The following is a 25917-nucleotide window of genomic DNA, read 5'->3' as shown; positions in this document are numbered from 1 at the left end:
TTCATTGGTTGGTAATAGCTATTAATTTGCAACATATTATAGGTTACTTTCAGACTGAAGGTAAATAGGGGAAATATTTACATGTTACAAACTGAAAAAACAGTAGGAATTTTTAAAAATCAACTTAAGAACCAAGTAAATAAAAGAGGGGCAGGGCCCGGCAACGTGTTGAACCTGCATGATGTGGTGCTGGTGGACCCCACTGCGGTTAATAACGGCCACATCTGAAGCAATTGTTGGTTGCTTGAAGGAACTCTAATTCAGAGTTGATGAGCTTTCGATACTGACACGTTCAGGAGCGGGAAGAACTACCTGGATGCTTGGTTTCAGAAAGCAGTCACATCCTTTAAATTAACTAATACCAGATTGACTAATGCTGATGCCTTCTAAGCGCATTAAGCAGCGTGTCAGTCTCATAATCCGAAGAACATGAGTTCAACCCTCAGAGAAGCCAAACTTGAGAGTCAGTGGCTTTTAATCAGACGAGGCAATGGCCTAGTGGTGTTATCTCTGGACTGTAAATCCAGAGATCCAGATAACATTCTGGGAATGTGGGCTCGAACCCTGCCATGGCAGATGGTGGAATTTGAATTCAATTTTAAAAATCTGGAATTAAGAATCTAAGGATCACCATGAGTCTATTGTTGATTGTTGGAAAAACCCTTCTGGTTCACTAATGTCATTAGGAAACTGTCATCCTTGCCTGGTCTGGCCTACATGTAACTCCAGGCCCACAGTAAATGTGGTTGACTCTGTACTGGCCTCTGGACAATTGGGGATTGCTAATAAATGCTGCCTAGCCAGCAATGCCCTCATCTCAATAATGAATAAAGAACAAAAATACGATCAAATACGATCAGTGGTCAGAGATGGGTTGCTGTAATGACTAGCAAGGCATTTTGAGGGTTCCATGAGGTAGTGGTGGAGAAGATGCCACCCATGAGTTTGTCTAACAGCTTTGAGATTCTAAATCCCTGTGTACAAGAGTGGGAGCTGGATGGAGGATAAAGTAAACAGAACATAGTACGATGGGATAATGGGAATTACAGATGCTGGAGAATCCAAAATAACAAAGCGTGGAGCTGGATGAACACAGCAGGCCAAGCAGCATCTTAGGAGCTCAAAAGCTGACGTTTCGGGTGTAGACCCTTCATCAGAAAACCCTTTTCTGATGAAGGGTCTAGGCCCGAAAGGTCAGCTTTTGTGCTCCTAAGATGCTGCTTGGCCTGCTGTGTTCATCCAGCTCCACACTTTGTTATCATAGTACAATGGGAGCCATTCACAGGAGGGAGACAATGTGTTGTAATCAGGTTTAGCATAGTCAGGGAAATAGCACCTGTTCTCTGTGACTGAGATCAGGAGTTCCAACCACTGTGTTGCCCTCCTGGTGCCCGAGTTCAGGATATCTCATCTGGCTACAGAGAGCTTGGACTAGAAGAAGAATAATCCAGTTGTCATGATCCACATAGAACAGAATAGAATAGAATCCCAATCGTGTGGAAACATGATCCTCACTTAACAAGTCCACACCGAATCACAAAGCATCCCAACCAGACCCACCCCACCTAAGCTATACATCCCTGAACACTATGGGCAATTTAACATGGCCAATCCACCTAGCCAGCACATCTTTGGATTGTGGGAGGAAACTGGAGCACCCGGAGGAAACCCATGCAGATACGGGAAGAATGTGCAAACTCCACATAGAGAGTCACCTGAGGGTGGATTTGAACCCAAGTCCCTGGCACTGAGGCAGCAGTGCTAACCACTGAGTCACCACGCTGCCATGTAGGTACCAACAACATAAGTAAAAGGAAGAGACATGTTCTCCAGAGGGATATCAGCAGCTGTATTAAAAGGCAGAACCAAAAAGAAAACGGTCTTCAGATTACTACCTGAGCCATGAGATAATTGGCACAGGGTTAACAAGATTAAAAAGGTAAATGTGTAGCTCAAAAGAATGGTGTGGGAGAAACAAGTTCAAATTCAGGGGACATTGGAAGATGATGATGTAAGAGGAGGGCAAGCTAGCTATTAGTTTAAAAGAAGATTGGAAGGGTATATAAAAGGTAAGGAAGAGGCAAGAATGTACAATGGGCCACTTAAAAACGGGGCTGGAGAAACAGCATTGCGGAACAAAGAAATGGCAGAAAATTGAATGGGTACTTTGTATCATTGTTCAAGGTGCAAGACATCAGAAGCATACCAGGACTTTGAGAGAGTCAGGGGACAGAGGTGAATGAAGGGGCCATCACCAAGAAGGTGCTGGGGGAGCTGAAGGGTCTGAGAATGAGTAAATCACCTGGGCCGGAGTTCTGAAGGAGAAAGCTGAGGGGATTGTAGAGGCATTAAGGTGATCTTTCAGGAATTACTGGAGACAGGATGAGTCCCAGAAAGCTGGAATATAGCCAATATAATGCCCCTGTTAAAGAAGGGAGAGAGGAAGAAGATGGGATACTATAGGCTGGTTAGCCAAACCTTGGCTGTTGGTAACATTTTAAAGTCCATTAAGGATGAGATAACCAACTACTTGGAGGTGAACGGCCAAACAGGGCTGAATAAGCATGGCTTTAAGGGAAGTCATGCCTCACAAATCTGTTATGAGTAGGTAGCAAGCAAGTTAGACAAAGGAGAGCCAGTGAATGTGATCTATTTAGATTTCCAGAAGGGCTTTGACAAGGTACTACAAAGGAGGCTGCTAAATAAGTGCCTAAACAAGTGTCAGGAGCAAAGTACTGTCATGGGTAGAGGATTGGCTGGCAGAAGATGGGGTGGGGTGGAGATAAAGGGGTCTTTACAGTATGGCAAATGGTGACTAATGGAGTTTTGCAGGGGTCAGTACTAAGACCATAATTATTCATATTATACCTTAATGATCTGGACATGGAACTGAAAGTTTGCAGATGATACAAAGATAGGTGAACGGACAGGCAGTGTTGGGGGGGTGGGGAGGTTGCAGAAGTCCTACCAAGTCCTAGGACTGTGGATAACAAGTGACAGATAGAATACAAATGTGAGAAAGTGTGAGATCATTCACTCTAGTAGGAAGAATGAAAGGTATAGACCATTTTCTAAATGGGGACAGGCTTCAGAAATCTAAGTACAAAGATTTAGGAATCTTAATTCAGGATTCTCTTAAGGTTAACATGCACATTTGGTTTGCAGTTAGGGAGGCAAATGCAATGTTGGCATTCATTTTGAGAGGGCAAGAATAAAAGAGCAGTAATGTACTGCTGAGGCTGTATAAGGCTCTATTCAGTCTACATTTGAAATACTGTGAGCAGTTTTGGGCCCTGTATCTAAGGAAGGACATGCTGGCATTGGAGGGGGTCAAGAGGAGGTTTACAGAAGGATCCCAGGGATGAAAGGTTTATCATAAGAGGAGCAGATGAAGTCTCCGCAGTCTGTACTTGGAGTTTTGAAGGATGAGGAAGAATCTCAGTATGGAATACTGACAGGCCTGGATAGAGTGGACATGGTGAAGATGTTTCCACCAGTAGGAGATACCAGGACCTGAGGGCACAGCCTCAGAATGCAGGGATGACCTTTTATAACTGAGATGAGGAGGAACCTCTTCAGCCAGAGGGTGATTAATCTATGGAACTCATTGTCAATGAGGGCCAAGGAGGCCAAGTGAATGTGTATATTTAAGACAGAGATAGATAAGTTAGAGTTGGGAGCGCATGGAATAGTTTACCAGTGGTAGTCATGGAAGCAGAGTCATTAGTGACATTTAAGCGACTGCTGGACATGCACATGGACAGCAGTGAATTGAGGGGATTGTAGGTTAGGTTATTTTATTTTTGGATTAGGATTATTCCACGACACAACATCGTGGGCTGAAGGGCCTGTACTGTGCTGTACTTTTCTATGCTCTATGCTAAGTTCTTTATTAGTAAAGAGATCGAGAGGGTTACAGGGAGAAGGCAGGAGAATGGGTTTGAGAAACATATCAGTCATGATTGAATGGTGGAGCAGTTTCCATGGGCTGAATGGTCTAATTCTGCTCTTACATCTTATGATTGTGTATCATCTGCCAGCGTGTTACTTGTCACAGCATGAATATTAATGAGTTAATAGATGCTGCCAGACCTGTTTAGATTCTCTTGCATTTCTGTTTGTTTGTTTCAGACCTCCAACATCTGCAGTTGTGTTTTGTCTTAATTGCTCCTTTGGGGAGGTTATAGAAATGATTAATTAGGACGCTGTTTAAGTTGCAGGGTTATTCTACGCGAGTTGGAGAGAGAAGTCAACTTGTTTTCCCCTATGAGCAGCTTGGCTACAGGAGATTTAATGAAGGTGCTTAAAATCATAACAACTTTAGACAGAACAAAAAGTTTCCAGTTATTGAGCTATCATGAGCCAAATGATGCCAATCAGAGGTGGTTGGCAAAGAAGTCAGAGGTTAGGACATTAGCAAACCTCTCCTCATGCAAAACTGCATTTGGATTGTGAATACAGATTCAATAGCCAGCCCCAAAGGAAAATTGGGTAAATAATTGAAGCAGCAAAAACTACAATGACAGAGGGAGTAGGGGGCAATGGGATTAATGAACTCTTCAAAAGAGCGTGTATAATCTTAATGTTATCACAATTCTGTCTGTTTGTAATCTAAACTGCCACTCACATGACCTGTTTATAACCTCTCTGCAAACTTGTTCTGTCACACAGCTTTGTACCTTGGCACAGAGACATTACTACTCTTGGTCCCTTCATCTAAGTCATTAAAATACATTATCAGTAACTGAGTGCCCAGCAATGATCCACGTGGCACACTTGAAAATTTCTCACTTATCCCTCAAATTTGTTTCTTGTTTGATAACCAAACTTCTATCCATATTAATGGATATCCCCCAATTCCATGCACCTTCCTCTTGCAAATTAGCCTTTTATGTGATAACTCAATCTAATAGAGGATGAACCAAATCACTTCAGAATAGACAAGTTTCTGGAAGCAGAAAACAGTGAAATTAATGCTATTCTGAGCTCTCAGGTCTAGGTTTTCCACATGATGAAAAAAGTGAGCTCTAGCATTTCCGGGTGAGTCTTGCTCAACATGGAAGTCACTACGGGGGGGGGTGGGGGAGGGGTTCTTCATTATCTAAGTTAATTTAACAATAAAATTTCTCTAAGGGAAATTTTCCAAAGGAAACAAACTATATTCCAAGTTCAACTGCATGAGACATCAATACGAGTTCCTTGGGATGAACTTCTCAACTAGCCGGACTTAGAGACAAAGAATGATGTTAAATGAATTATTGGGTCAGCAAGCCAAATACTTTTATTATCATTTCAACACTTCCATGAGGACAGTTTCTGGGAGGCTAGCTTTGTCATTATATTTTGATAGAATCTTAGCTTTTCTAAATCAGCACTTTTAAGACCATTGTATGAAACAGAATCCTTGGTGTTATTGATTTATAGTATCTCATGGACTTATTGGCATTTGGGATTAGGAAACCTGGGAGGCAGGGATTCAGGGCTCATAAAATAATAAAGTGAAACGCAAAGCCTACAAATAATAAAATTCAAACCTATAAACAGCAAGACGGCCTTCTCTACTGGAAGTGGACAAACCATAGAAAGGTGTCTTCAGTTTGAACTGTTCCTTCAGAACGAGCAACATATTTAATTCACAGTGGGAGTGTGCTATTAAAGGGATCTCCCAAATATTTGTATGCTTCATTGAACCATATCTTCAAAGTTAAGAAATTTCAGTGAAGTAGGAGCGTTGACATTGGTTTTAATGGTTACAGCATTTCCATAACGGATGTTATCTGATTAATACAGCGGCACAGTCAAAATTGAAATAAAATCAAAAACAGAGTTTGCTGGGAAAGCTCTGAATTCAGGACGGGTCACTCGACCCAAAATGTTAACTCTGATTTCTCTCCACAGATGCTGCCAGACCTGCTAAACTTGTCCAGCAATTTCAGCTTTTGTTTCTGATTTGCAGCAGTTTTTAATTTTGTAATAAACTCAATGTCCTCCATTGCAGTAAAATGATAACCTGAAGCAACAATTACATAAGACAATTTTGGAAATTTGCTCTTTATTGTGTAGCACTTGTTGGGATAAAGTTTTCAGTATCAGTTCCAAGTCTGGTCAAAGTGATTACAGTTCTTGTCATTCAAGTAGCTTTAACTTGTTGAGATAAAAAGGTACTTAGACAAGGGCTCTACCTTTACATTCAGTTACTGCTGCAGATTTTTTATATTTCTGTCTCTTTTAAAATTGAGCCCATTGTTTTATCTCAGTTATTTGTGCTAAAATTTATCTCTAGGCAATATTTATCAGTGGCTGTCAACCCCAAAGCAAAATATTCTCTTCCTAGGCGGGTAACCCAAGTCACAGTCTTCTTGGACTCTACAGACCTGCCTCAGTTTAAGGGACTCAATTACACATAATTTTCTTCCAGAGGATGGTGAATAGGTGTAGAATGGATTTGGGTCCACTGACTCCAGAAGCATATTTAAAATTATTCAAAATTCAAGATTATTGCATTCAAATTATCAAGAGTTTTCATAAATCAAGTAGAGAGAAACACTGTATTTCAGATAATAGGAACTGCAGATGCTGGAGAATTCGAGATAACAAGGTGTAGTGCTGGATGAACACCTTGGCCTGCTGTGTTCATCCAGCTCTACAGCTTATCATCAGGGAGAAACATTCCTTTGTAAACTGGGTAAAGTAAGCATACAACATCAGCTTAAAGTAACTGGAAAATGAACCATAGGGAAATTGATGATGATCTTTTTACTGAAATATTTGTCAACATTAGGAAGGGCAATAGGATTACATTCTAAAGGAAATTCCAAAACATAATTTGACATGTACTTGAAAGATTTATTTGCAAGATTATGAGATAGAAACTTATGGGACAGCTTTTTCAATGAAATAGCATGGCACAACTGGCCAACTGGCTTCCATCATTGTATAAAATTCTACCACTTTCAGAAGACTCAAATCCAAGCAGAATAAAGTTCTGGAATATATTTACACAATTGCACACTCTATGATTGATGCAATTGACCGATCTTGCTTCACCCCCTTAATAACTCAGGTATTATAACGTACTGTTTCATTATTGATTGTTTCAAAGATCCAAGTAAGGCCTTCTCCATTCTGGCAAACAGCTAATCTAGTTACCATACCTGAGCCGGACAAATGGACTAGCAGCTAGTATGCTCAAGGGTTGATAGGGTTCAAGCTGGTGAACATTGAAGCTTAATATTCAGCAAATTTGAAACATAATCATTTGCCCTATCATCTTTCATGATATCCACCTCATGAGGAGTCATGCACGTCAACTGTACACTTTGTAATTTCAACACCTTGATCCATCTAGGTTGGACCGGATAAATAGTCAACCACTGAAACGGCAATCAACTTCTGTCTCATGGTCAGTATCCTGCCCAAGAGGGCAAACAGCACCCAGACAGCACTTTGTTTGTGAACACATAACAAGCCATGGTTCAGGTTTGCCACTTACGTCAAATAAAGCAATTGAAAAGAAAGGGCATGTGAAGCTTTTACCACCTATGTAGTTAAAGTTGTTCCATTTAGGATCTCAAAGTCATGCATGCAAAGAGGATGATAGGATAAAAGCCTGTGGAAACACTATCTTCACTGATAGTTCGCTATTGTATTGTAATTGCAAATAAAAAAATCTCCAAAATGTTCTTATGAAAATGGTGTATGTTGAATACATTTGAAGAAATGGTGTCATCTCTAACACTCAAGATTTACTTGAGGGCCACACAGATTAACTTAAAACTAATGCATCAATTATAATAAATTTGTATCAGAATAACTTACACAGAAGGTCTGACGAAAATTAGATTCTGCCTTGCACACAGTAATTACCGGAATCTACTGATTTTTTTTATCTTCTTCTCTGCATATGTCAAACACTGAAATGCTATGAGGGATGAAGGGACCACCCCACGAGGAAGGATTAATTCTATATTTCCTGGAGTTTGGAAGAAAAAGAAAATAAAGAATAAGAAACAAAAAAGTTTTTACTGGGCTTGGCAATTGGCCATGCAATCTGGAATATGTGGTCACAGTCCCAACATAAAGGACTAGCCATTTAGGGCCTCTTTTGCTCAAAAGGAATTCCAGAAATTGAGACAGATATGGGTACTCAACTGTTAAATCTATTCAAGACAGAAGGATTTTGAATGTTAATGAAATAAGAGATTTGGGGATAATATGGGAAAATTAAATTAATGTAGAATGATCTAATGGTAGTGCAGGCTCAAACAGCTGAAAGACAAACTCCAGTTTCCATTTCTTCTATTTTCATGTATACCTTCCTTACCTATACTAATGTCATTACAGAAATGTTGGATGGTTGTAAGAGAGCAGCCAAGGGGACTCTCATCCCTGACAGCAGGAAAGTCACTTGTTTCTAGTAATCAGCTCTGCATAGTGACATGGCACTGGCTTGTGTGGGAGGAATCTTATTTGAAAACCAAACTTAGGCAATTTTGTGGGACAGTATCTTAAAAAGACTTGAGGAAAGTTCATCCTGACTTGGATAAATTATCTGTGCCTTATTGAATGAAATGACATTAAATTAGAAAGTTTTATTTAATTCACTGAGGACTGAAAACTGAAACTGTTTAGAAAATACTTGCATCTTTTCTACAATATATCATTTATAAAAAATTGCTGATGCTTAATTAAATTTTGAAATTACTTTTCATACCTTTGAGTATCCTTTCAATTACTTATAACACTAAAAATTATTGACCAGAACTTGCTGTCAAACTAATGTATTGTTGTCAATGTATGCCATTGTTAATGTGCAAAACACCAAGTAAAACCAGGAGATTAAAAAAAATACAGTTTAATCTTCAGAATTTACTGAACTGGGTACATTGCTTCATTGTTGCCCACACCAATAACATCTCACCTTTACCTACCGTGTTATTTTCATTCACATTTTGGGCTTTTACTATAAACATTCTACAGAAAATTAAGTTTGGACATTATTAGTGCATGTATCCTTGAATTAAGTGTCGATTATTAATGGTCACCAGTTAACCTCTTTGGCCCAGAATAGAACAACTCAATCTGCACAGTGTTATTTCTTTGAGTAGTGAGTTGGCCTTAAAGATTTTTAAAAATGCAGGACTGCAATTAATTTTTCAAACTTTTACTTTGAATTAAGTTAAGGAAAAAAAAGCAATCTTTCCTTTCCTCTAAATGTCTTTTTGCACCCAATTTATCTGATTTTCTTTTCTTTTCTTTTCTTGTTCCTTTTCTCCCTTTCTCAATCCTCAATTTAATGAGATAAAACTGTTGTAGCTGATGTTCATGAAGGCTTCTGATATCCTATTGCCTTGTCACTCTTAACAGATTGCACTTCCGACAAGTAATGAAAAACACTTCCAGCTGAAGGTTGCAGTAAAATGACTAACAATGTAGTATCTTGCGAAACACCTTGCTCAAAAAGGAAAAAACAGCCTGTTATATTTTGGATTTTGCTACAAAAATTATAAAGCAGTTGAAAATTCTACTGATTAAAATGGGATGGCAAAACATGATCTGCAGAAATAAACATTAGTGCATGGAGGGCATCTCAGTATCTTTTGAAAGCTAGTGCTTCATTTGCTTTGCTGAATTAAAAATACTTTTGTTCGCCCCTCTCTTTACCTGCTGCTTCGCTTTGCTCTAGCTCTGGCATAATACGCCTCGTATGCCTTGGGCTTCAGCTCCAGTGCTTTGGTTGCAAACTCCTCCGCCATTCCAAAGTCCTACCAGAAATAACACATACACAATAATAATCTGGTTACTGTGTCGAGGGGAAAATTCTTGAAACAATAGTGCTGGAAACAGTGTTGACTAAAGTGATTTTCTAGCTCCTTAATTTTCAGTTTATGATGCCTCTCTGAACAACAATGGAATTTTACATTACACCAGAAATTGAAGAAAGTATGTCTTATGTAAAGGACAAGATTGAAGTTCACGACTTTCATTTGATCCACAATTCTGAATTCCCACACATGGTACAGTAGAGATTATCATTACTATCTGTTTTACAGTCAGCTGCTTTGCGCATCACCTACATTCTTTTCTGGTTCTTGGCAGTTTTCGTATATCATGAATGTGACTTAGAAAGTAAAAGTAAAGGTTTTTTTTAATTCGCAAACATGCTAAATTGCTTGGCATTGCATTCCAGTTTAAACTGATGTTGATTGCATAGTCTGAGTACGCGCGCGCACACACACACGGTTAACAATCATGAGCCTTATTTTTCATTCCGATGGAGAAAAGGGTGGCATAGGCCTGAATCCACACAATTTTAGCAATGGAGGAATGGGGCAAGTTCTCATTTGCACATCCATAGATTTGTAGCTGCTTCCTATCCACTTTGTCCATACCTCTCAATCTTATGCACCTCAACAAGGCCCTCTTAAACATTCTTTGCTCTGCAGAAAATAACCTGAGCCTATCAAGCTCCTCATAGCTAAAATGTTCCAATCCACATAAGATCTTGGTGAATCTCCTTTGCAGCTGCTCTAGCACAAATCACATTCTTCCTATGGTTTGGCAAATAGAATCACACGCTGTACTCCAGCTGTCACCTAACAAAAGTTACACATAGCTCTAGCTGTATAATCTCCCTGTTCTTATAATCTATGCCACAACTGATAAAAGCAAGGTGTCCCATAAGCTTTCTTAACCACCCTATTAATCAGTCCTGCCACTTCAGAGATCTGCGGACAAGCATCCCAAGATCCCTGTTCCTCTGAGTTAACCAGTGTCCTGCCATTCAGAGTACTCCTCTGTCTTGTTAATTCTTTAAAACTGCATAACCTCACTTTTCAGGGTTAAAATTCCATCTGCCATTAATCGACCCATCTGACCAACACCTCCAAATCTTGCTGTAACTTGAGGCCTTCTTCCTCACGATTAACCACCCAGTCAATCTTCATGTCATCTGAAAGCTCACATATCATCTGCCTGACATTCTCATATGTTTATATATATCACAAACAATAAGGGACCTAGCACTGAGTCCAATGGTACACCAGTGCACAGCAGGCTTCAGTCACACAATTAGCCTTCTACCAACATCCTCTGTCTCTTATCACTAATCCAATCTGGGATCCATCTTAACATGTTACCCTGGATCGCATGTGCTTTTACTTTCTTTATCTTTCTCTTATGTGGGACATCGTCAAAGGCTTTGCTGAAATCCATATACATCACATCAACTGCACTGCCCTTATCTACACATCTGGTCACCTCCTCAAAATATTCAATCAAATTTGTTAAGCATGGCCTACCTCTGACAATGCGATATAGACCATCGCTGATTAAACATTTTCCCTCCAAGTGGAAAATAATTATTTTCTTCAGAATTTTCTCCAATGGTTTCCCTACCAGTGATGCAAGGCTCACTGGTCTGTAATTCCCTGGCTTATGCCTACAATCCTTCTTGTAAAATGGAACCACATTACCTGTCTTCCAGTCCTCTGGTACCTCCCTTATGGCCAGAGAGAAATTAAAAATTTGGGTCAGAGCCCCTATGATTTCCTCCCTAACCTCTTGCAGCAGCAGCCTGGAAATATAACTTATCCCAATGTAATTTGTCCACTTTTAAGCCTGCCAAAACCCTCAATACCTCCTCACTCACTACACCAATCTGCTCAGGAACCATACAGTCCCTCTCCCCGCATTCTCCTTCTCCAGAGTGAAGGCAGAAGTGAGGTACTCCTCTGATTTCTCACACAGATAGCTCCCTTGGTGGGCCCTACTCTTTCCTGGTTATCCTCTTTCCCCTCAATTTACCTACAGAATATGTTGGGGTTCTCCCTAATTTTATTTACCAGTGCTTTTTCATGGCCCATCTTTACTCTTCTAATTGAGTTTTTACATTTCCCTTGCATTTTCTATACTCCATACAAACCTCATTGAGTTGCTCCCTTTACATCTGTGAAAAGCTGGTCTTTTCCTGCTTACCCAGTTCTGAATATTCCTAGGCATCCATGGTTCTCTTTGGTTGGTTACTCCTACATTTCACCCTGAAGAGGACATGTTGGGTCTATACTTTTCCCCAGTTTCTTTTTGAACACTGTGCTCCCCCCACTCATCTCCCCGCTACCCCGCCCGCCCACCCCGCCATGTACTGTAGATTTTTGTTCACAAGTAGCTGTTTCCAGTCTACTTTAGCCAAATCCTGTCTCATCAAGTCATACAGCTTGGAAACAGACCCTTCTGTCCATGTCGACCATAATCCTAAACTAAACTAGTCTCACCTTCCTGCTCCTGGCCCATTTCCTTTCAAACCCTTCCTATATCATGTGCTTACCCAAATATTTCTTAAATGTTGTAATTGTATCTGCATCCACCACCTCCTCTGAAAGTTCATTCCAAATACGAGCCATTCTCCATGTAAAATGTCTCTCCTCTTGCTTAAAAATGTAGCCCCAAAATCTGCCTTTAGTTACTCCAAAATTCTTTTTTCCAGACCATCTGTTTCCTTTTCCATAACATACTTTGTTGTGGTCGCTTTCATTAAAATGATCCACCACGGCCATCTCCAATACCTATCTTCCTTCATTCCCCAGCACCGTGCCATCCCCTTGTTTGAGCTTCTAGTTTAAAAGAAGTGCCTAGTGAGATAGTTGATGTGCTGGTTTTAGTTTTTCCACAATTCCCTGAATTTGGAGAAGTTTCCATTATATTGATAAGCAATGAATGTTAACTCCTGTATTCATAAAGGGAAGGGTGCAGAAATAAAACTACAGGCCAGTTAGCTTAACTGGTGATAAGGAGGGTGTTAAAAATCATTATTGAAGACATAATATTGCACCAAGAAAAATGCAAGGTAATTGGGTAGAGTTAACAGATTTGTGAAAAGGGAATCACGAATAATCAATTTACTGCAGCTTTTTCAGGACCTAACTGCTGATAAAAGGATAACTTGGATGTGTTGTGCTTAGATTTCCAGAAGACAGTGGATAAAATGCCTCAGATTATTACAGAAAATAAAACCTGAATTTATAACCTGTCAAACCTCAGTTTTGTTGAAGCCGTCAGTCAGCTAGAGTGACAGGAGCTGTTGTGTTAGACAACAGCCAAAGCCATAATTTCCAGCTGTACCAAATCCCAAATGACTGATTTAAGCTGGTTCATAGCAGAGGGGGAACCATCAAACTCATATTCCTACTCAAAATCCTGATTAAGAGGTCAATTTAAACTCTGATCATGATCATTCAAGCAAAGGATGCAGTTACAATTATTACAACCTTGAATAAAATCCATTAATATAAATCATATCACAGTAATCATATGAGAAAATCATCTGCAGTATTGACTGCTAATGTTGGCAGCAAGCAATTGCTTTCAGCAAACGATGTCAGAGGCCAATGGTGTAGACACTACTTGCCTGCTGGTGCTCAGTCTGTATATAAAAACTTATGACAACGAGGCAAAAATTTCTTTTGAAATACATTAATTCCTAAGGCATTATATTGCAAATATGAACCACAGCTTTAGGAAATAAGGTGAAGTCCTGTCCCTCAGGTTGGAACATTGCTCGTGAATACACTATAAAAGACAACCTTGATTTCAGAGTCTTACCACAACAGCCCTCTATTGTAACCAGTGTTTACTTACTGCTGCATACTTGTTTTTACTAGTTGCTATGGGCTGTGGCTGCAATAGCACATGGTTGCTACACCCAGATGCAGGTCCTTATTAATTCAGCACTGTCACGTTGTGAGAACAACACTGACAGTGATCCTTTGTCAGCAAAACTGCAACAACTGATGAGCACGGTTAATTTTTTTCTCATGATTTAAAAATGATTATTTCTTTTAAGAAAATGATTACAGAGGCATCATGCATTACTGGTGACATATGGGGAAGAATTCAGGATTATTACTTTTGGTTCAAGCTACTTGGAATTATTAGGAATCAAGGTACTGAGGTCAGTGCGTACCTCATACACTGGGGCCAGAAAGGCTTAACAGTAATCACTGATCTAGAACATAGAACATAGAACATAGAACATAGAACAGTACAGCACAGAACAGGCCCTTCAGCCCACAATGTTGTGCCGACCATTGATCCTCATGTAAGCACCCTCAAATTTCTGTGACCATATACATGTCCAGCAGTCTCTTAAATGACCCCAATGACCTTGCTTCCACAACTGCTGCTGGCAACGCATTCCATGCTCTCACAACTCTCTGCGTAAAGAACCTGCCTCTGACATACCCTCTATACTTTCCACCAACCAGCTTAAAACTATGACCCCTCGTGCTAGCCATTTCTGCCCTGGGAAATAGTCTCTGGCTATCAACTCTATCTACGCCTCTCATTATCTTGTATACCTCAATTAGGTCCCCTCTCCTCCTCCTTTTCTCCAATGAAAAGAGACCGAGCTCAGTCAACCTCTCTTCATAAGATAAGCCCTCCAGTCCAGGCAGCATCCTGGTAAACCTCCTCTGAACCCTCTCCAAAGCATCCACATCTTTCCTATAATAGGGCGCCCAGAACTGGACGCAGTATTCCAAGTGCGGTCTAACCAAAGTTTTATAGAGCTGCAACAAGATCTCACGACTCTTAAACTCAATCCCCCTGTTAATGAAAGCCAAAACACCATATGCTTTCTTAACAACCCTGTCCACTTGGGTGGCCATTTTAAGGGATCTGTGTATCTGCACACCAAGATCCCTCTGTTCCTCCACGCTGCCAAGAATCCTATCCTTAATCCTGTACTCAGCTTTCAAATTCGACCTTCCAAAATGCATCACCTCGCATTTATCCAGGTTGAACTCCATCTGCCACCTCTCAGCCCATCTCTGCATCCTGTCAATGTCCCGCTGCAGCCTACAACAGCCCTCTACACTGTCAACGACACCTCCGACCTATGTGTCGTCTGCAAACTTGCTGACCCATCCTTCAATTCCCTCGTCCAAGTCATTAATAAAAATTACAAACAGTAGAGGCCCAAGGACAGAGCCCTGTGGAACTCCACTCACCACTGACTTCCAGGCAGAATATTTTCCTTCTACTACCACTCGCTGTCTTCTGTTGGCCAGCCAATTCTGTATCCAAGCAGCTAAGTTCCCCTGTATCCCATTCCTCCTGACCTTCTGAATGAGCCTACCATGGGGAACCTTATCAAATGCCTTACTGAAGTCCATATACACCACATCCACAGCTCGACCCTCATCAACCTTTCTAGTCACATCCTCAAAAAACTCGATAAGGTTTGTAAGGCATGACCTACCCCTCACAAAGCCGTGTTGACTGTATTTGATCAAGCCATGCTCTTCCAGATGGTCATAAATCTTATCCCTCAGAATCCTTTCTAACACCTTGCAGACGACAGACGTGAGACTTACCGGTCTATAATTGCCGGGGATTTCCCTATTTCCTTTCTTGAAGAGAGGAATTACATTTGCCTCTCTCCAGTCCTCAGGTACGACTCCAGTGGAGAGCGAGGATGCAAAGATCTTCGCAAGTGGCGAAGCAATTGCATTTCTCGCTTCCCAAAGCAGCCGAGGACAAATCTGATCCGGGCCTGGCGACTTGTCAATCTTAATGTTTGACAAAATTTTCAGCACATCAGCTTCATCTATCTCTATCCATTCCAGCATGCACACCTGCTCTTCAAAGGTTTCATTCACTACAAAGTTGGTTTCTTTCGTAAAGACAGAAGCAAAAAACTCATTTAGGGCTTCCCCTACCTCCTCAGGCTCCACACACAAGTTCCCTATGCTATCCCTGATCGGCCCTACTCTTTCTTTGACCATTCTCTTATTCCTCACATAAGTGTAAAATGCCTTTGTGTTTTCCCGGATTCCTTCTGCCAAGCCTTTCTCGTGCCCCCTCCTGGCTCTCCTCAGACCATTTTTGAGCTCCTTCCTTGCCTGCATGTAATCCTCTCTAGCTGAACTTGACCCTAGCTTCCTCCACCTTATGTAAGCTACCTTCTTCCTTTTCACTAGAAGCTCCACCACTCTCGTCATCCAAGGTTCCTTAATCTTACCCCTTCTTGCCTGTCTCAGAGGGACATATTTACTCATCACTCCCAACAACTGTTCCTTAAACAGTCTCCACATGTCTATAGATAATGGGAACTGCAGATGCTGGAGATTCCAAGATAATAAAATGTGAGGCTGGATGAACACAGCAGGCCAAGCAGCATCTCAGGCTAATGACCCTCTGATGAAGGGTCTAGGCCCGAAACGTCAGCTTTTGTGCTCCTGAGATGCTGCTTGGCCTGCTGTGTTCATCCAGCCTCACATTTTATTATCCACATGTCTATAGTTCCCTTACCATGGAACAACTGCTCCCAGTCCATGCTTCCTAACTCATGTCTAATCTCTACATGTAAAGTACAAATATGTACACCAGTAATGTTAATTTGTAAAACCATCCTATTCTTAACCTACTTATTAGTCTGATTCATTTTCTGTTATGTACAAAATACATATTGATGGATGCAAAGTTGATACACTGAAGCCTGCATACATGAAATGTAGTTATAATGCATGACAAAATCTTGTATCCCACTGTAAAGGAATCTAATACGTTAGATCAGGGTACTACTGTTTTAAGGGGAGCACCCTGTGCTTCCTATTTATCAAAGACACCTTTAGACATACATTCATTTTCCTCCGACATCGTGAGAGGTTCAGCAACAGGGACACCTTCAGCTCCCGAAAAGTTTTCAAATCTTCTCCAAACCCTTCTCGTGGGAATTTCTTCAATGCGTATTGGTATCGCTGTGCTGCTTCTTTTACCTTTCCTTTCTGATCAGAGGAGAGGAGAAAATATTTTTAGAAACAGAGTAGGCTTTACTGAAATACCAAATTCAACAAATTACATTTTGAGGTTTGATAACTAGGAAGTTGAAATTAGAAGTATTTAATTGGAATTGGAATGTGATTGGGGGATTAATTAGGGTCAGGGTTTGAGATTAATTGGGGTCAAATCTCAGGATTGACCAGACGGATGTATTGGGATTTCTTTAGAGACTACCTAAAGGCACTTTTAGGGATTAACTGAAGAACTCACCTCATATTCCTAGATTTCTCAAAATGTGCTGATGCCAAGAAATAAATCAAACCACACTGTCCCAGACAGAACTGCAATCAATCCCATGCTTCAGTTATTCTCATGTGATGGAGAGGGACCAAAAGTAATGTTATCAGAGGACATACTTCAAATCCTATTACTTAGCTTTACTTCTTGCAACGTTATTCCAAAATCAAACTGCAAAACATGCTTCAGCCACTTTAATTTTGCATCCGAACGGGGCTGCCTGATGCCTTGGTAATTCCTAATAATAAATTGGATTTGGTTTCATAATCGCAGTGTGCAATCTTTTTTCAGGAACACTCATCTTACGCTGTGATACAGTGCTGCTAATTCCCATGACGTCTATTAACATATTGCTCAGGAGCAGTAACCCGCTGTACATTCACAATGAAACCAATTATCATGAAAAATAACAATCTTAGTACAAGAATACGGATACGAATGAGACAACAAATCAAACAGAATATTAATCATCTTGCAAGTTCGAAATTTCTAGATGCGAGACATCAATTTATATGCACTTTTTATACCCTGGTGCCTATATTCACTGATACTTCTACATGTTTAGACTGGCTGACTTTCTTTGATGTCTGTTACTGATGATGCTGGCTTTTATTACTTATTTCTAATTTCCCTTTAACGGAGTAGTTTAGTATTCCATTTCAGAGGTCAGGTCAGTTACGTTGCTAAAGAGTCTGTAGTTAAATGTAGGCGAGACCAGGTAAAGGAAAAAGATTTCCTTCCTTAAAAGACATTAGTGAACAAAATGGGATTTTAACAACAATCATTGATAATTTCCTGCTTATCATAACTGAGATTATTTTAATTGAATTTATATTCTACTAACTGATGTATTCCATTTCCCAGGGCACTGGCGTGGAACTCTGGATCATTAATCCAGTGACACTGCCTTAACACCACTGTCTCCCCAGACTGCTTCACTCTGAAGAACTATAAATCTCCTTATGAATCATAACCTAGCTTTGTCTCCCATTCACACACTAACCTTTCCATCTTTGATTCAAATACTGTTCCAACAAAGTTCAACTTTGAGCACAATATTGTAGCTCCATTCCTTCAATTATATTTTTCCTCTGAATTTACAGACTTTGCCTTAGTACCTTGTTAATATTTTGTCCTGTTCTGGTCCGACTTTAGAACCTTCATGTTCTTCCCTATTTCTTCTATTGACTTTTCATGTTTTTTTTTAAAACTGTCGAATAGTTTTATCCACTCCTCGACTTCCAAATGTATTATGTTATATTTCAATTGACCTATTTCACTTCTTTCAAGCTTTGAAAGAATTCGATTTACATGCTGCTAAAGCATTAGAGGCTCTTTGTAATAGTTTGACGTCACTCCTTAATTGTGTCACATCTATACAGAGGCTCTCATTTCATCTTATGTCCAGTTCTAATGGTTATCTACCCAAGGTGTAAAACCATCTTTTCTCTGGTCAGATGTTCATAGGGTTACAATTTACCTGCAAAACATGTTGATTTCAATGAACTTAACAAATTTCCAAGCAGCACAGAGGGTAAAAATCTAAATACTTTTGCCTCTTCCCTCTCTACAAGATTCCATTCAGATGAATGAGGCCAGGCAGCCACTTTGTGATCAATTAGAGTCATAGAGATGTACAGCAGCGAAACAGACCCTTTGGTCCAACTCGCCCATGATGACCAGGTATTCTAAATTAATCTAGTCCTATTTGCCAACATTTGGTTCATATGCCTCTAAACCCTTCCTATTAATATACCCATCCAGATGCCTCTTAAATATTGTAATTGTACCAGCCAACACCACTTCTTCTAGCAGCCCATTCCATACAAGCACCACCCTCTGTGCAAAAACGTAAGCCCTTAGGTCCCTTTTCCCTCTCGTCTTAAATCAATGCCCTATAGTTTTGGACTCCCCCACACACCCCCCCCTAACCCAGGGAAAAGGCCTTGTTCTATTTACCCTATCCATGCCCCTCATGATTTTATAAATCTCTATAAGGTCATCCCTCAGCCTGTGATTCACCAGGGAAATAGCCCCAGCCGATTCAGCCTCTCCCTATAGCTCAAACCCTGGCAACATTTTAGTAAATCTTTTCTGAACCATTTCAAGTTTCTCAACATCCTTCCTATAGCAGGGAGACAACAAATGAAAGCTGTATTCCAAAAGCGGCCTAACCAACGTCCTGTACAGGCTCAACATGACCTCCCAACTCCTGTACTCAATGCACTGACCAATAAAGGCAAGCGTACCAAATGACTTCTTCACTATCCTATATAGGTGTGACTCCACTTTCAAGGAATTATGAACCTGCACTCCAAGGTCTCTCTGTTCAGCAACACACTCCCCAGGATCTTACCACTAAATGTATGAGCCCTGCTCTGAATTGCCTTTCCAAAGTGCAGTACCTCATATTCATCGAAATTAAACTCCTTCTGCCAGTCCTCAGCCTATTGGCCCATCTGATCAAGATCCCATTGTACTAATAGGTAACCTTCTTCATGTCGACTACACCTCCAATTTTGGTGTCATCTGAAAGCTTACTAACCATACCTCCTATGTTCATATTAATATAAATGGCGAAAAAGCAGTGGACCCAGCACCGACGCTTATGCACACCACTGATTACAGGCCTATAGTCTGAAAAGCAACCCTCACTACCATCCTCTGTCGTCTACCTTCCAGCCAGTTCTGTATCCAAATGGCTAGTTATCCCTGTATTTCATGTGATTAATAGAAGATGCAGTTTATGACACTGAAGGAACAAAGTTCTACATCATCATGAACAGTTTTAACAGTTAGACTACTGCCAATAACAATTTACTACATAGTACCTTTAACATGGTAAAACATCCCAACGGACTTCACAAAAGCATTATTGAATAACATTTGGCACTGAGTTAAATAAGGAAATATTACGTTAAGTGAATAAATTCTTTGGCAAAGCGGTTGGTTTTAGGGGACTCTCAAAGAAGGCAAGAAAGTCAAAGTGGCTGAGAAGTTTAGGAAAGGATTCCAGAAGTTAGGTGCAAGGTATGAGAAGACACAGCTTTCAATAACTGAGCAACACAAAAGATGAATAGGCAAGAGTGGAGTAGAAGAGTGCTGAATATCCAGAGGACTGCAGGACTGGAAGACGTTACAGACAATCCTTGAAACGGTCATCGAAGGAGGTAACTTTTACAATCCAATCTATCCAATATACCTCTATTCTGCTTCTTATTTTAGCCAGATAGCTGAATTATTTGGACAGGATGAAGAGAAAACAGAGGAGTTAATAAAAATGATGAATGGGAGTTAGAATCATAGAATTTAGTTTGTTTAATGGGCTAGATCTGGAATAAAATCAGCAAAAAGAAAAAAAAATACCAAATCTTTACTCCTCCAAGTTTACACACTTTTTTGCATAAGCATTAGTATTCTTGTGAATTGTCCTGGTAAATGCAAGACAATTTTTTTTGACAAACTGTTTCTTTTTTGTCAATACCTAAATTGACTTTCAATGTAGGAGGTGATTGTACAGACAATTCCCACTTGCAGAAAAAGCCACCGCTTTGATTTTTATTAATTTATGGGGTATGGACATCATTGGTTGGGTCAGCATTTATTGCCCATCCCTAATTGCCCTTGAAAACGTGGTGGTGAGCTGCTTTCTTGAAACTCTCCAGCCCATGTGCTGTAGGTAGACCCACAATGCCATTAGGGAGGGAATTCCAGGATTTCGACCCAGCAACACTGAAGGAACAGCATTTCATTTCCATGTCAGGATGGTGAGTGGCTTGCAGGGAACATGTAGCAGTAGTGCTCTCAAGTATCTGCTGCCCTTGACCTTCTACATACTAGAGGTTGTGGGTTTGGAAGGTGCCTTAAAGAGTCTTACTAATTTTTGACAGCCTATCTTGTAGATAGTAAACGTGTCATTAGGTCCTGCTGTATTGAACAGAGCGTGAACGGTGCTGAAAATTGTGCAATATGTAGAGAGTGAGACAGAGAGCGAGCGAGAGAGGATTATTGATGAAATAGCTAAAGATGATTGGGCCTAGCGCACTTCCCTGAGGAACTCCTGCAGAGATGCCCTGGAGCTGAGATGATTGACCTCTGACATCAACAATCATCTTATGTGCCAGGTATAACTTCAGCCACAGGAAAGTTTGCCCTCTCATTCCCACTGACTGTTGGGAATCTTGATGTCACACTTAATCAAATATGACCGTGATGTCAAAGGCTATCACTCTTACCTCACTTCTGGAATTCTGAACAGAGGTCGGAATGTGGTCAGGAACTAAGTGATCCTGGCAGAACCCAAAGCAGGTGTCAGTGGTCAGGTTATTACTTCCCAAGAGTTACTACAAAGTACTGTTGATGACACTTTCCATCACTTTACTGATGATTGAAAGAAGATTCAAGAGGCAGTAATTGGCTGGGTTGGATTTGTCCTGCTTTTTGTTCAAAGGATATTCTAAGCAATGTTTTACATTGCTGGGTAGATGCCAGTGTTGTAGCTGATCTAAAACAGTTTGAGTAGGGACGCAATGAGTTCTGTAGCACAAGTCTTTAGTACAATTGTTGGAATGTTGTCAGGTCCCATAATGTGGAGCGAGGTTAAATGTCATGGGTCCAGACACATGTTCAGTTCTCCAAAAGACTGCCTGGCCACACCCTGGAAGTTACTCAAATCAGGAAGTCAGTTTAGGTAACCCACAGCAAAGGGGTACAAAATCTTGGCAATGACATAAGCTGTACAGGGTTATTAAAAGCAATGCTGTTTTTCCCTGTCTGATTCATCTGCCTTTCTCATGTGTTTATGGAATTTTAATGGAAATTTAAAGCCAAACCACCAGGTGTCAGGCACGTCTTACAAGACAAATGGCTGACTACACACATGATGCTCTGACACCAGGTGCCAGGGAGCATGCTAGAGTGTTCTAGGAACTATACTCCTGTGGCCTTTATATTGAAACTCCAATAGTGGAAAAGCATATTGAAACATTGTAGGCACATCCCATGGCTCCTTTGCAACAGGTTGGTGTTCTGATTTTAAAAATATATAAAAGATCTTGTCCCATATTCCTTCTGTGTCATTCATTTTCCTTTAATATTTCTTCAATTAGGTACTAAGTAAAGGAAGAAAACTGTACACACTCCTGAGGGCTTTCTAAACTTTGGTTGGCACTCTCAGGTAGTCAGATCACCTGATGCAAGAAATCACATGTGATACCACTCTGCGATACAACATATTATCACATTCACTTACTGACTAGCTCCATGTTTGTTTATTTAGATTAATTCTAAATTTGAATTGTTGATAACAGTTTGTGTTCAAACATTCCAATAGGATATCCGTTCTATTCGTCCTCTGATGCAATTTTGCTTAACACTTCAGGTTGTGTCATTCAGATGTGGTCCAAAATTCTACTACTGTATTTTGGTAATTCTCACAAATTTAAATATAAGGCAACCTAATAACTCTAACCAATAACCTCTTCACATTTAAGTCACTTTCAGAAGGACACTCTTAACAGGCCATTAAAAGAAAAACAGGGAGAGCTGAGGTCTGTTTCTACAGGAATAGAACTGAAAACCACGGTAATATGTTAAACATGTATTAAATCATGTTTAGATCACGTATGAGTATTGTGAAAGATTCTATAATGAAAAACAAATAGAAGCACTGGAAAAGGTACAAAACAAAATACTTCAAATGATACTAGAACTGGAAACTTATGCTTATCAGAAAAGGGTGAGCAGGTGGCTCTTTGCTACAGAAGAAAGACTCAGGTGACATGATAGGATTCAGGAGGGTTATTTTTTAAACACAGAAGTTGGATAGAATGTGTAGTAATTCGCTGCCACAATGAGTAGTTGAAATGACCACAGATTCATTTAAGAGGAAGCTCAATTATTACAAAAGAAAAAAGAATCAAATGCATTGATGGCCTTAGATGGGGGAGGTTGGGAGCATAAACTGTTGAGTCAAATGATCTGCTTCTACATTGTAAATACTAACATAATGTTTTCCAAGCAAAGTTAGCCAATTCTGTCTGCCACCTCCTTTTTCAATCAAATAAAACCTAAATAAAATTAAGTAATTTTGTGCCTTGAGATTATCATTTGGCACCAACGATTTAAGACTTGATAAAATTTCAGTCAGGTACAGGCAGGTCTTTGAAACTTATTCTGATTAATTTGCATGTGTATTAGCAATGGAAAATCATTTTGAAATATCTGACCTCATCTGAGAAAGGCATGATAAAATATGGCAAGAAAAACAGATAAGTTAATCCTCAAAATTCTGAGAAAGTATGATTCTGTCCTCTTTCAATTTTGCTGCAAAATGGGAACATAATAGGGTAAAGGCAGGACTGACAGAACAAGATTGATGCTATAGTAAGTTGACACAGAGGATTACTGAAGCACAGAATTATTTGAAGGAATGGGAGGAGGCTTCCAACAAAATTATCACCTAAAGGCATCCTATAATTACAATTCAAATTGTTTATTAAACACTTGAATATTAATTAATTCAGTTTTAGACACGTTAATCAACTTTCACAGACATGTCACGACATAACTCTGGAACAGACGGGACATGAACCTGCTCCAGATGTAGCGATACTACCACTGCAAAGAGCCCTTAAATGATTTACTCATATACTTTAAAAAGTATTTCAACTCCTTTCCAGTAAGGAAAGTGCAAAATTCGGACACTGGCAATGAGTACAAATTAGGGCTGTTCTTTATGTGCATGTAATTGAGAAAGATAAAGTAATGGTGGATCAGGAACCTGTCCCATATATCTGAGGCCCAATCCAATATTGTTTGACTTCTGTCTGTGGCAGCCAAACCTAGAGTTATGTCAGTTCAGATAAAAACTGGGAACACAATTTGAAGTGGCACTAACTCTCTCCAGATGCCTTGAAGAAATATAGTGCAAAGGGGCGTGATAACATAATGATGGAAATACTATAAAATTTAAGGAAATTGAAAGAGGAGAAATGAGACAAGCATTAATAAAGTAGAAAATTAACTTATGCAGCTGTTGAAAATTAAAATGATCTTAGATTCCACAGGGGTAAAGGGAAATGCCTCAACCAGCTGTACTGTTTGGCCCCTATGCCAATTAATTTCTAGTTTGTCCCACCTTGTAAAACATGTCTCCTTCTTCCATCAGCTTGCTCAGGAGGATGATCATGATGTCCGGTTTGGAGGTGGCCATTGCCCACGTCGCTGGACCTGCAGTGCACAGGATGCATGAGGGGTAAAACACACATAATGCCAGGGCAGGAAACTACATGAAAAACACCTATAGGAAAATGGTAGAGAACAACTTTGTGTCTAGGTATTGTGCCACATAACTATCATTTAAAATGGTGTCATCCTGACTTACTGGGTACAACCAGCAATATTTACAAGCCCATTAAAAACACATTTGCTTAAAGTATCTTTCACATTAATTAGCTGGTACATGAGTGAAGGAGAGCTTTTTTGGTTTATCAGTGTGTTGTAGTATAAGGAAGTCACTTTCAATAAAGTGAATTGGGATATCTTTATTTTACAGAAAATGACAGCATTAATTATTCCTAGTTGTGTATTAGATGAAAATATGGGCATTTAATTTGATTTCAAAAATGCAACTCAATCACTAAACTGTAACCCAACACTGCTACTGCTGCCGTTAGCTGGGGTGGGTGAGACTAAATAGTATCTGACAGTATTCTTAAGATAGTTGTGAAAATTAGACTGTTTATTATATATCAGCTTTTTGTGACCTGTCAAATTGATGTGCAACTTATACAATGGTGCAAGCATTTTGAATTTGAAGTCTGTCACTACGAATATATATTAAATAAGCACTGAAAATTGAAACTTTGATTTCAATATTTTCACAAAAACCCTGCAAGTAAAAAGGCAATGCTGGGACTCAAGTTCACATTCTGCTGAATGCTGTTTTTGGTGCACCAGTCCCCTGTGCCAAACCATTTTATGCATTATTTTAACAAGGTTCTCTAAACAGGTTAAAGGTTTATTAAAATAACTGGGATAGAAATTTTACAAAAGTACATGAATCAGTGTGTAAAAAGCAGTAGTGAGATTTCAATCCCATTGTGTCGACAGCCTGAAATGACTTTTATACGTTGCATTGACATATCATCTTGTTGTACCTCATTTGACAATTTTATTTTACAGTAGAATGTTGCTGGAAATATTTAACTGTTCACTATACAAGCCATAAAGCTGGCAGTAAAAGCTATGTAGCCCCAGTATAACTTAAAATCATCACTGTGAGATTCAATTAAATAGGACATTGTTCAGTCCTGATGGCAAAATACAAACTGCAAACAAAGACAGGCAGCAGTGATGGGATTCAGAGAGATTTGTGGCATTTGACAGAAATACATTGAACTGATATTTCAATCCCAATTTAAGCAGAGGTAGATTTGGATTTCACAGGTCTGTTTGAAATAAATCTGGTCATCATTCCATTAAACCAAATAAGAAATGACCAGCAATAGGCACACTGCTTATTCAGGTGATATCTGCATAGATTTGATCACTGAAATTTTTCTTACTGTTAATGAACATGTTCCAAAGATGTGACCTGTAAACCATGCAAAATAATGAAATGGCAGGAATCGCAGCATAGACTATGATAGCCAACATCGTCACAATATGTTTGGTAAATTTTGCACTTGTTAGTGGTGACGTGGGGGAGGCAGTGGGCGAGGAAGAGGGAAAAAGAAGACAGACATCAAGAGAATGCAGCATTGGGAAATGAAAGTTTCTTCATTTGTCACCTATGTTGTGGGACTGAACTGTTTACATTTGCTAGCTCACTAAGTTAAG

At 39.8% G+C, this 25917-nt stretch overlaps 1 protein-coding gene across 18 annotated transcripts in view; it reads right to left on the bottom strand.

The window, feature by feature from the left end:
- The window catches only part of tanc2a (tetratricopeptide repeat, ankyrin repeat and coiled-coil containing 2a), a 778741-nt gene that overhangs the window by 8233 nt on the left and 744591 nt on the right, over window positions 1-25917 (bottom strand). For all 18 annotated transcript variants that reach the window (XM_059638827.1, XM_059638832.1, XM_059638830.1 and 15 more), the window contains 3 exons: window positions 24215-24306; window positions 16638-16784; window positions 9664-9764 (listed from right to left, as the gene is read on the bottom strand). In XM_059638827.1, the coding sequence (XP_059494810.1) occupies window positions 9664-9764; window positions 16638-16784; window positions 24215-24306 (340 nt within the window). The remainder of the gene's footprint in view (window positions 1-9663; window positions 9765-16637; window positions 16785-24214; window positions 24307-25917) is intronic.

Source organism: Stegostoma tigrinum, chromosome 31 (assembly GCF_030684315.1).
Source record: "Stegostoma tigrinum isolate sSteTig4 chromosome 31, sSteTig4.hap1, whole genome shotgun sequence".
Lineage (NCBI taxonomy): Eukaryota > Metazoa > Chordata > Chondrichthyes > Orectolobiformes > Stegostomatidae > Stegostoma > Stegostoma tigrinum.
This window is presented reverse-complemented; position numbering and strand designations above follow the sequence as displayed.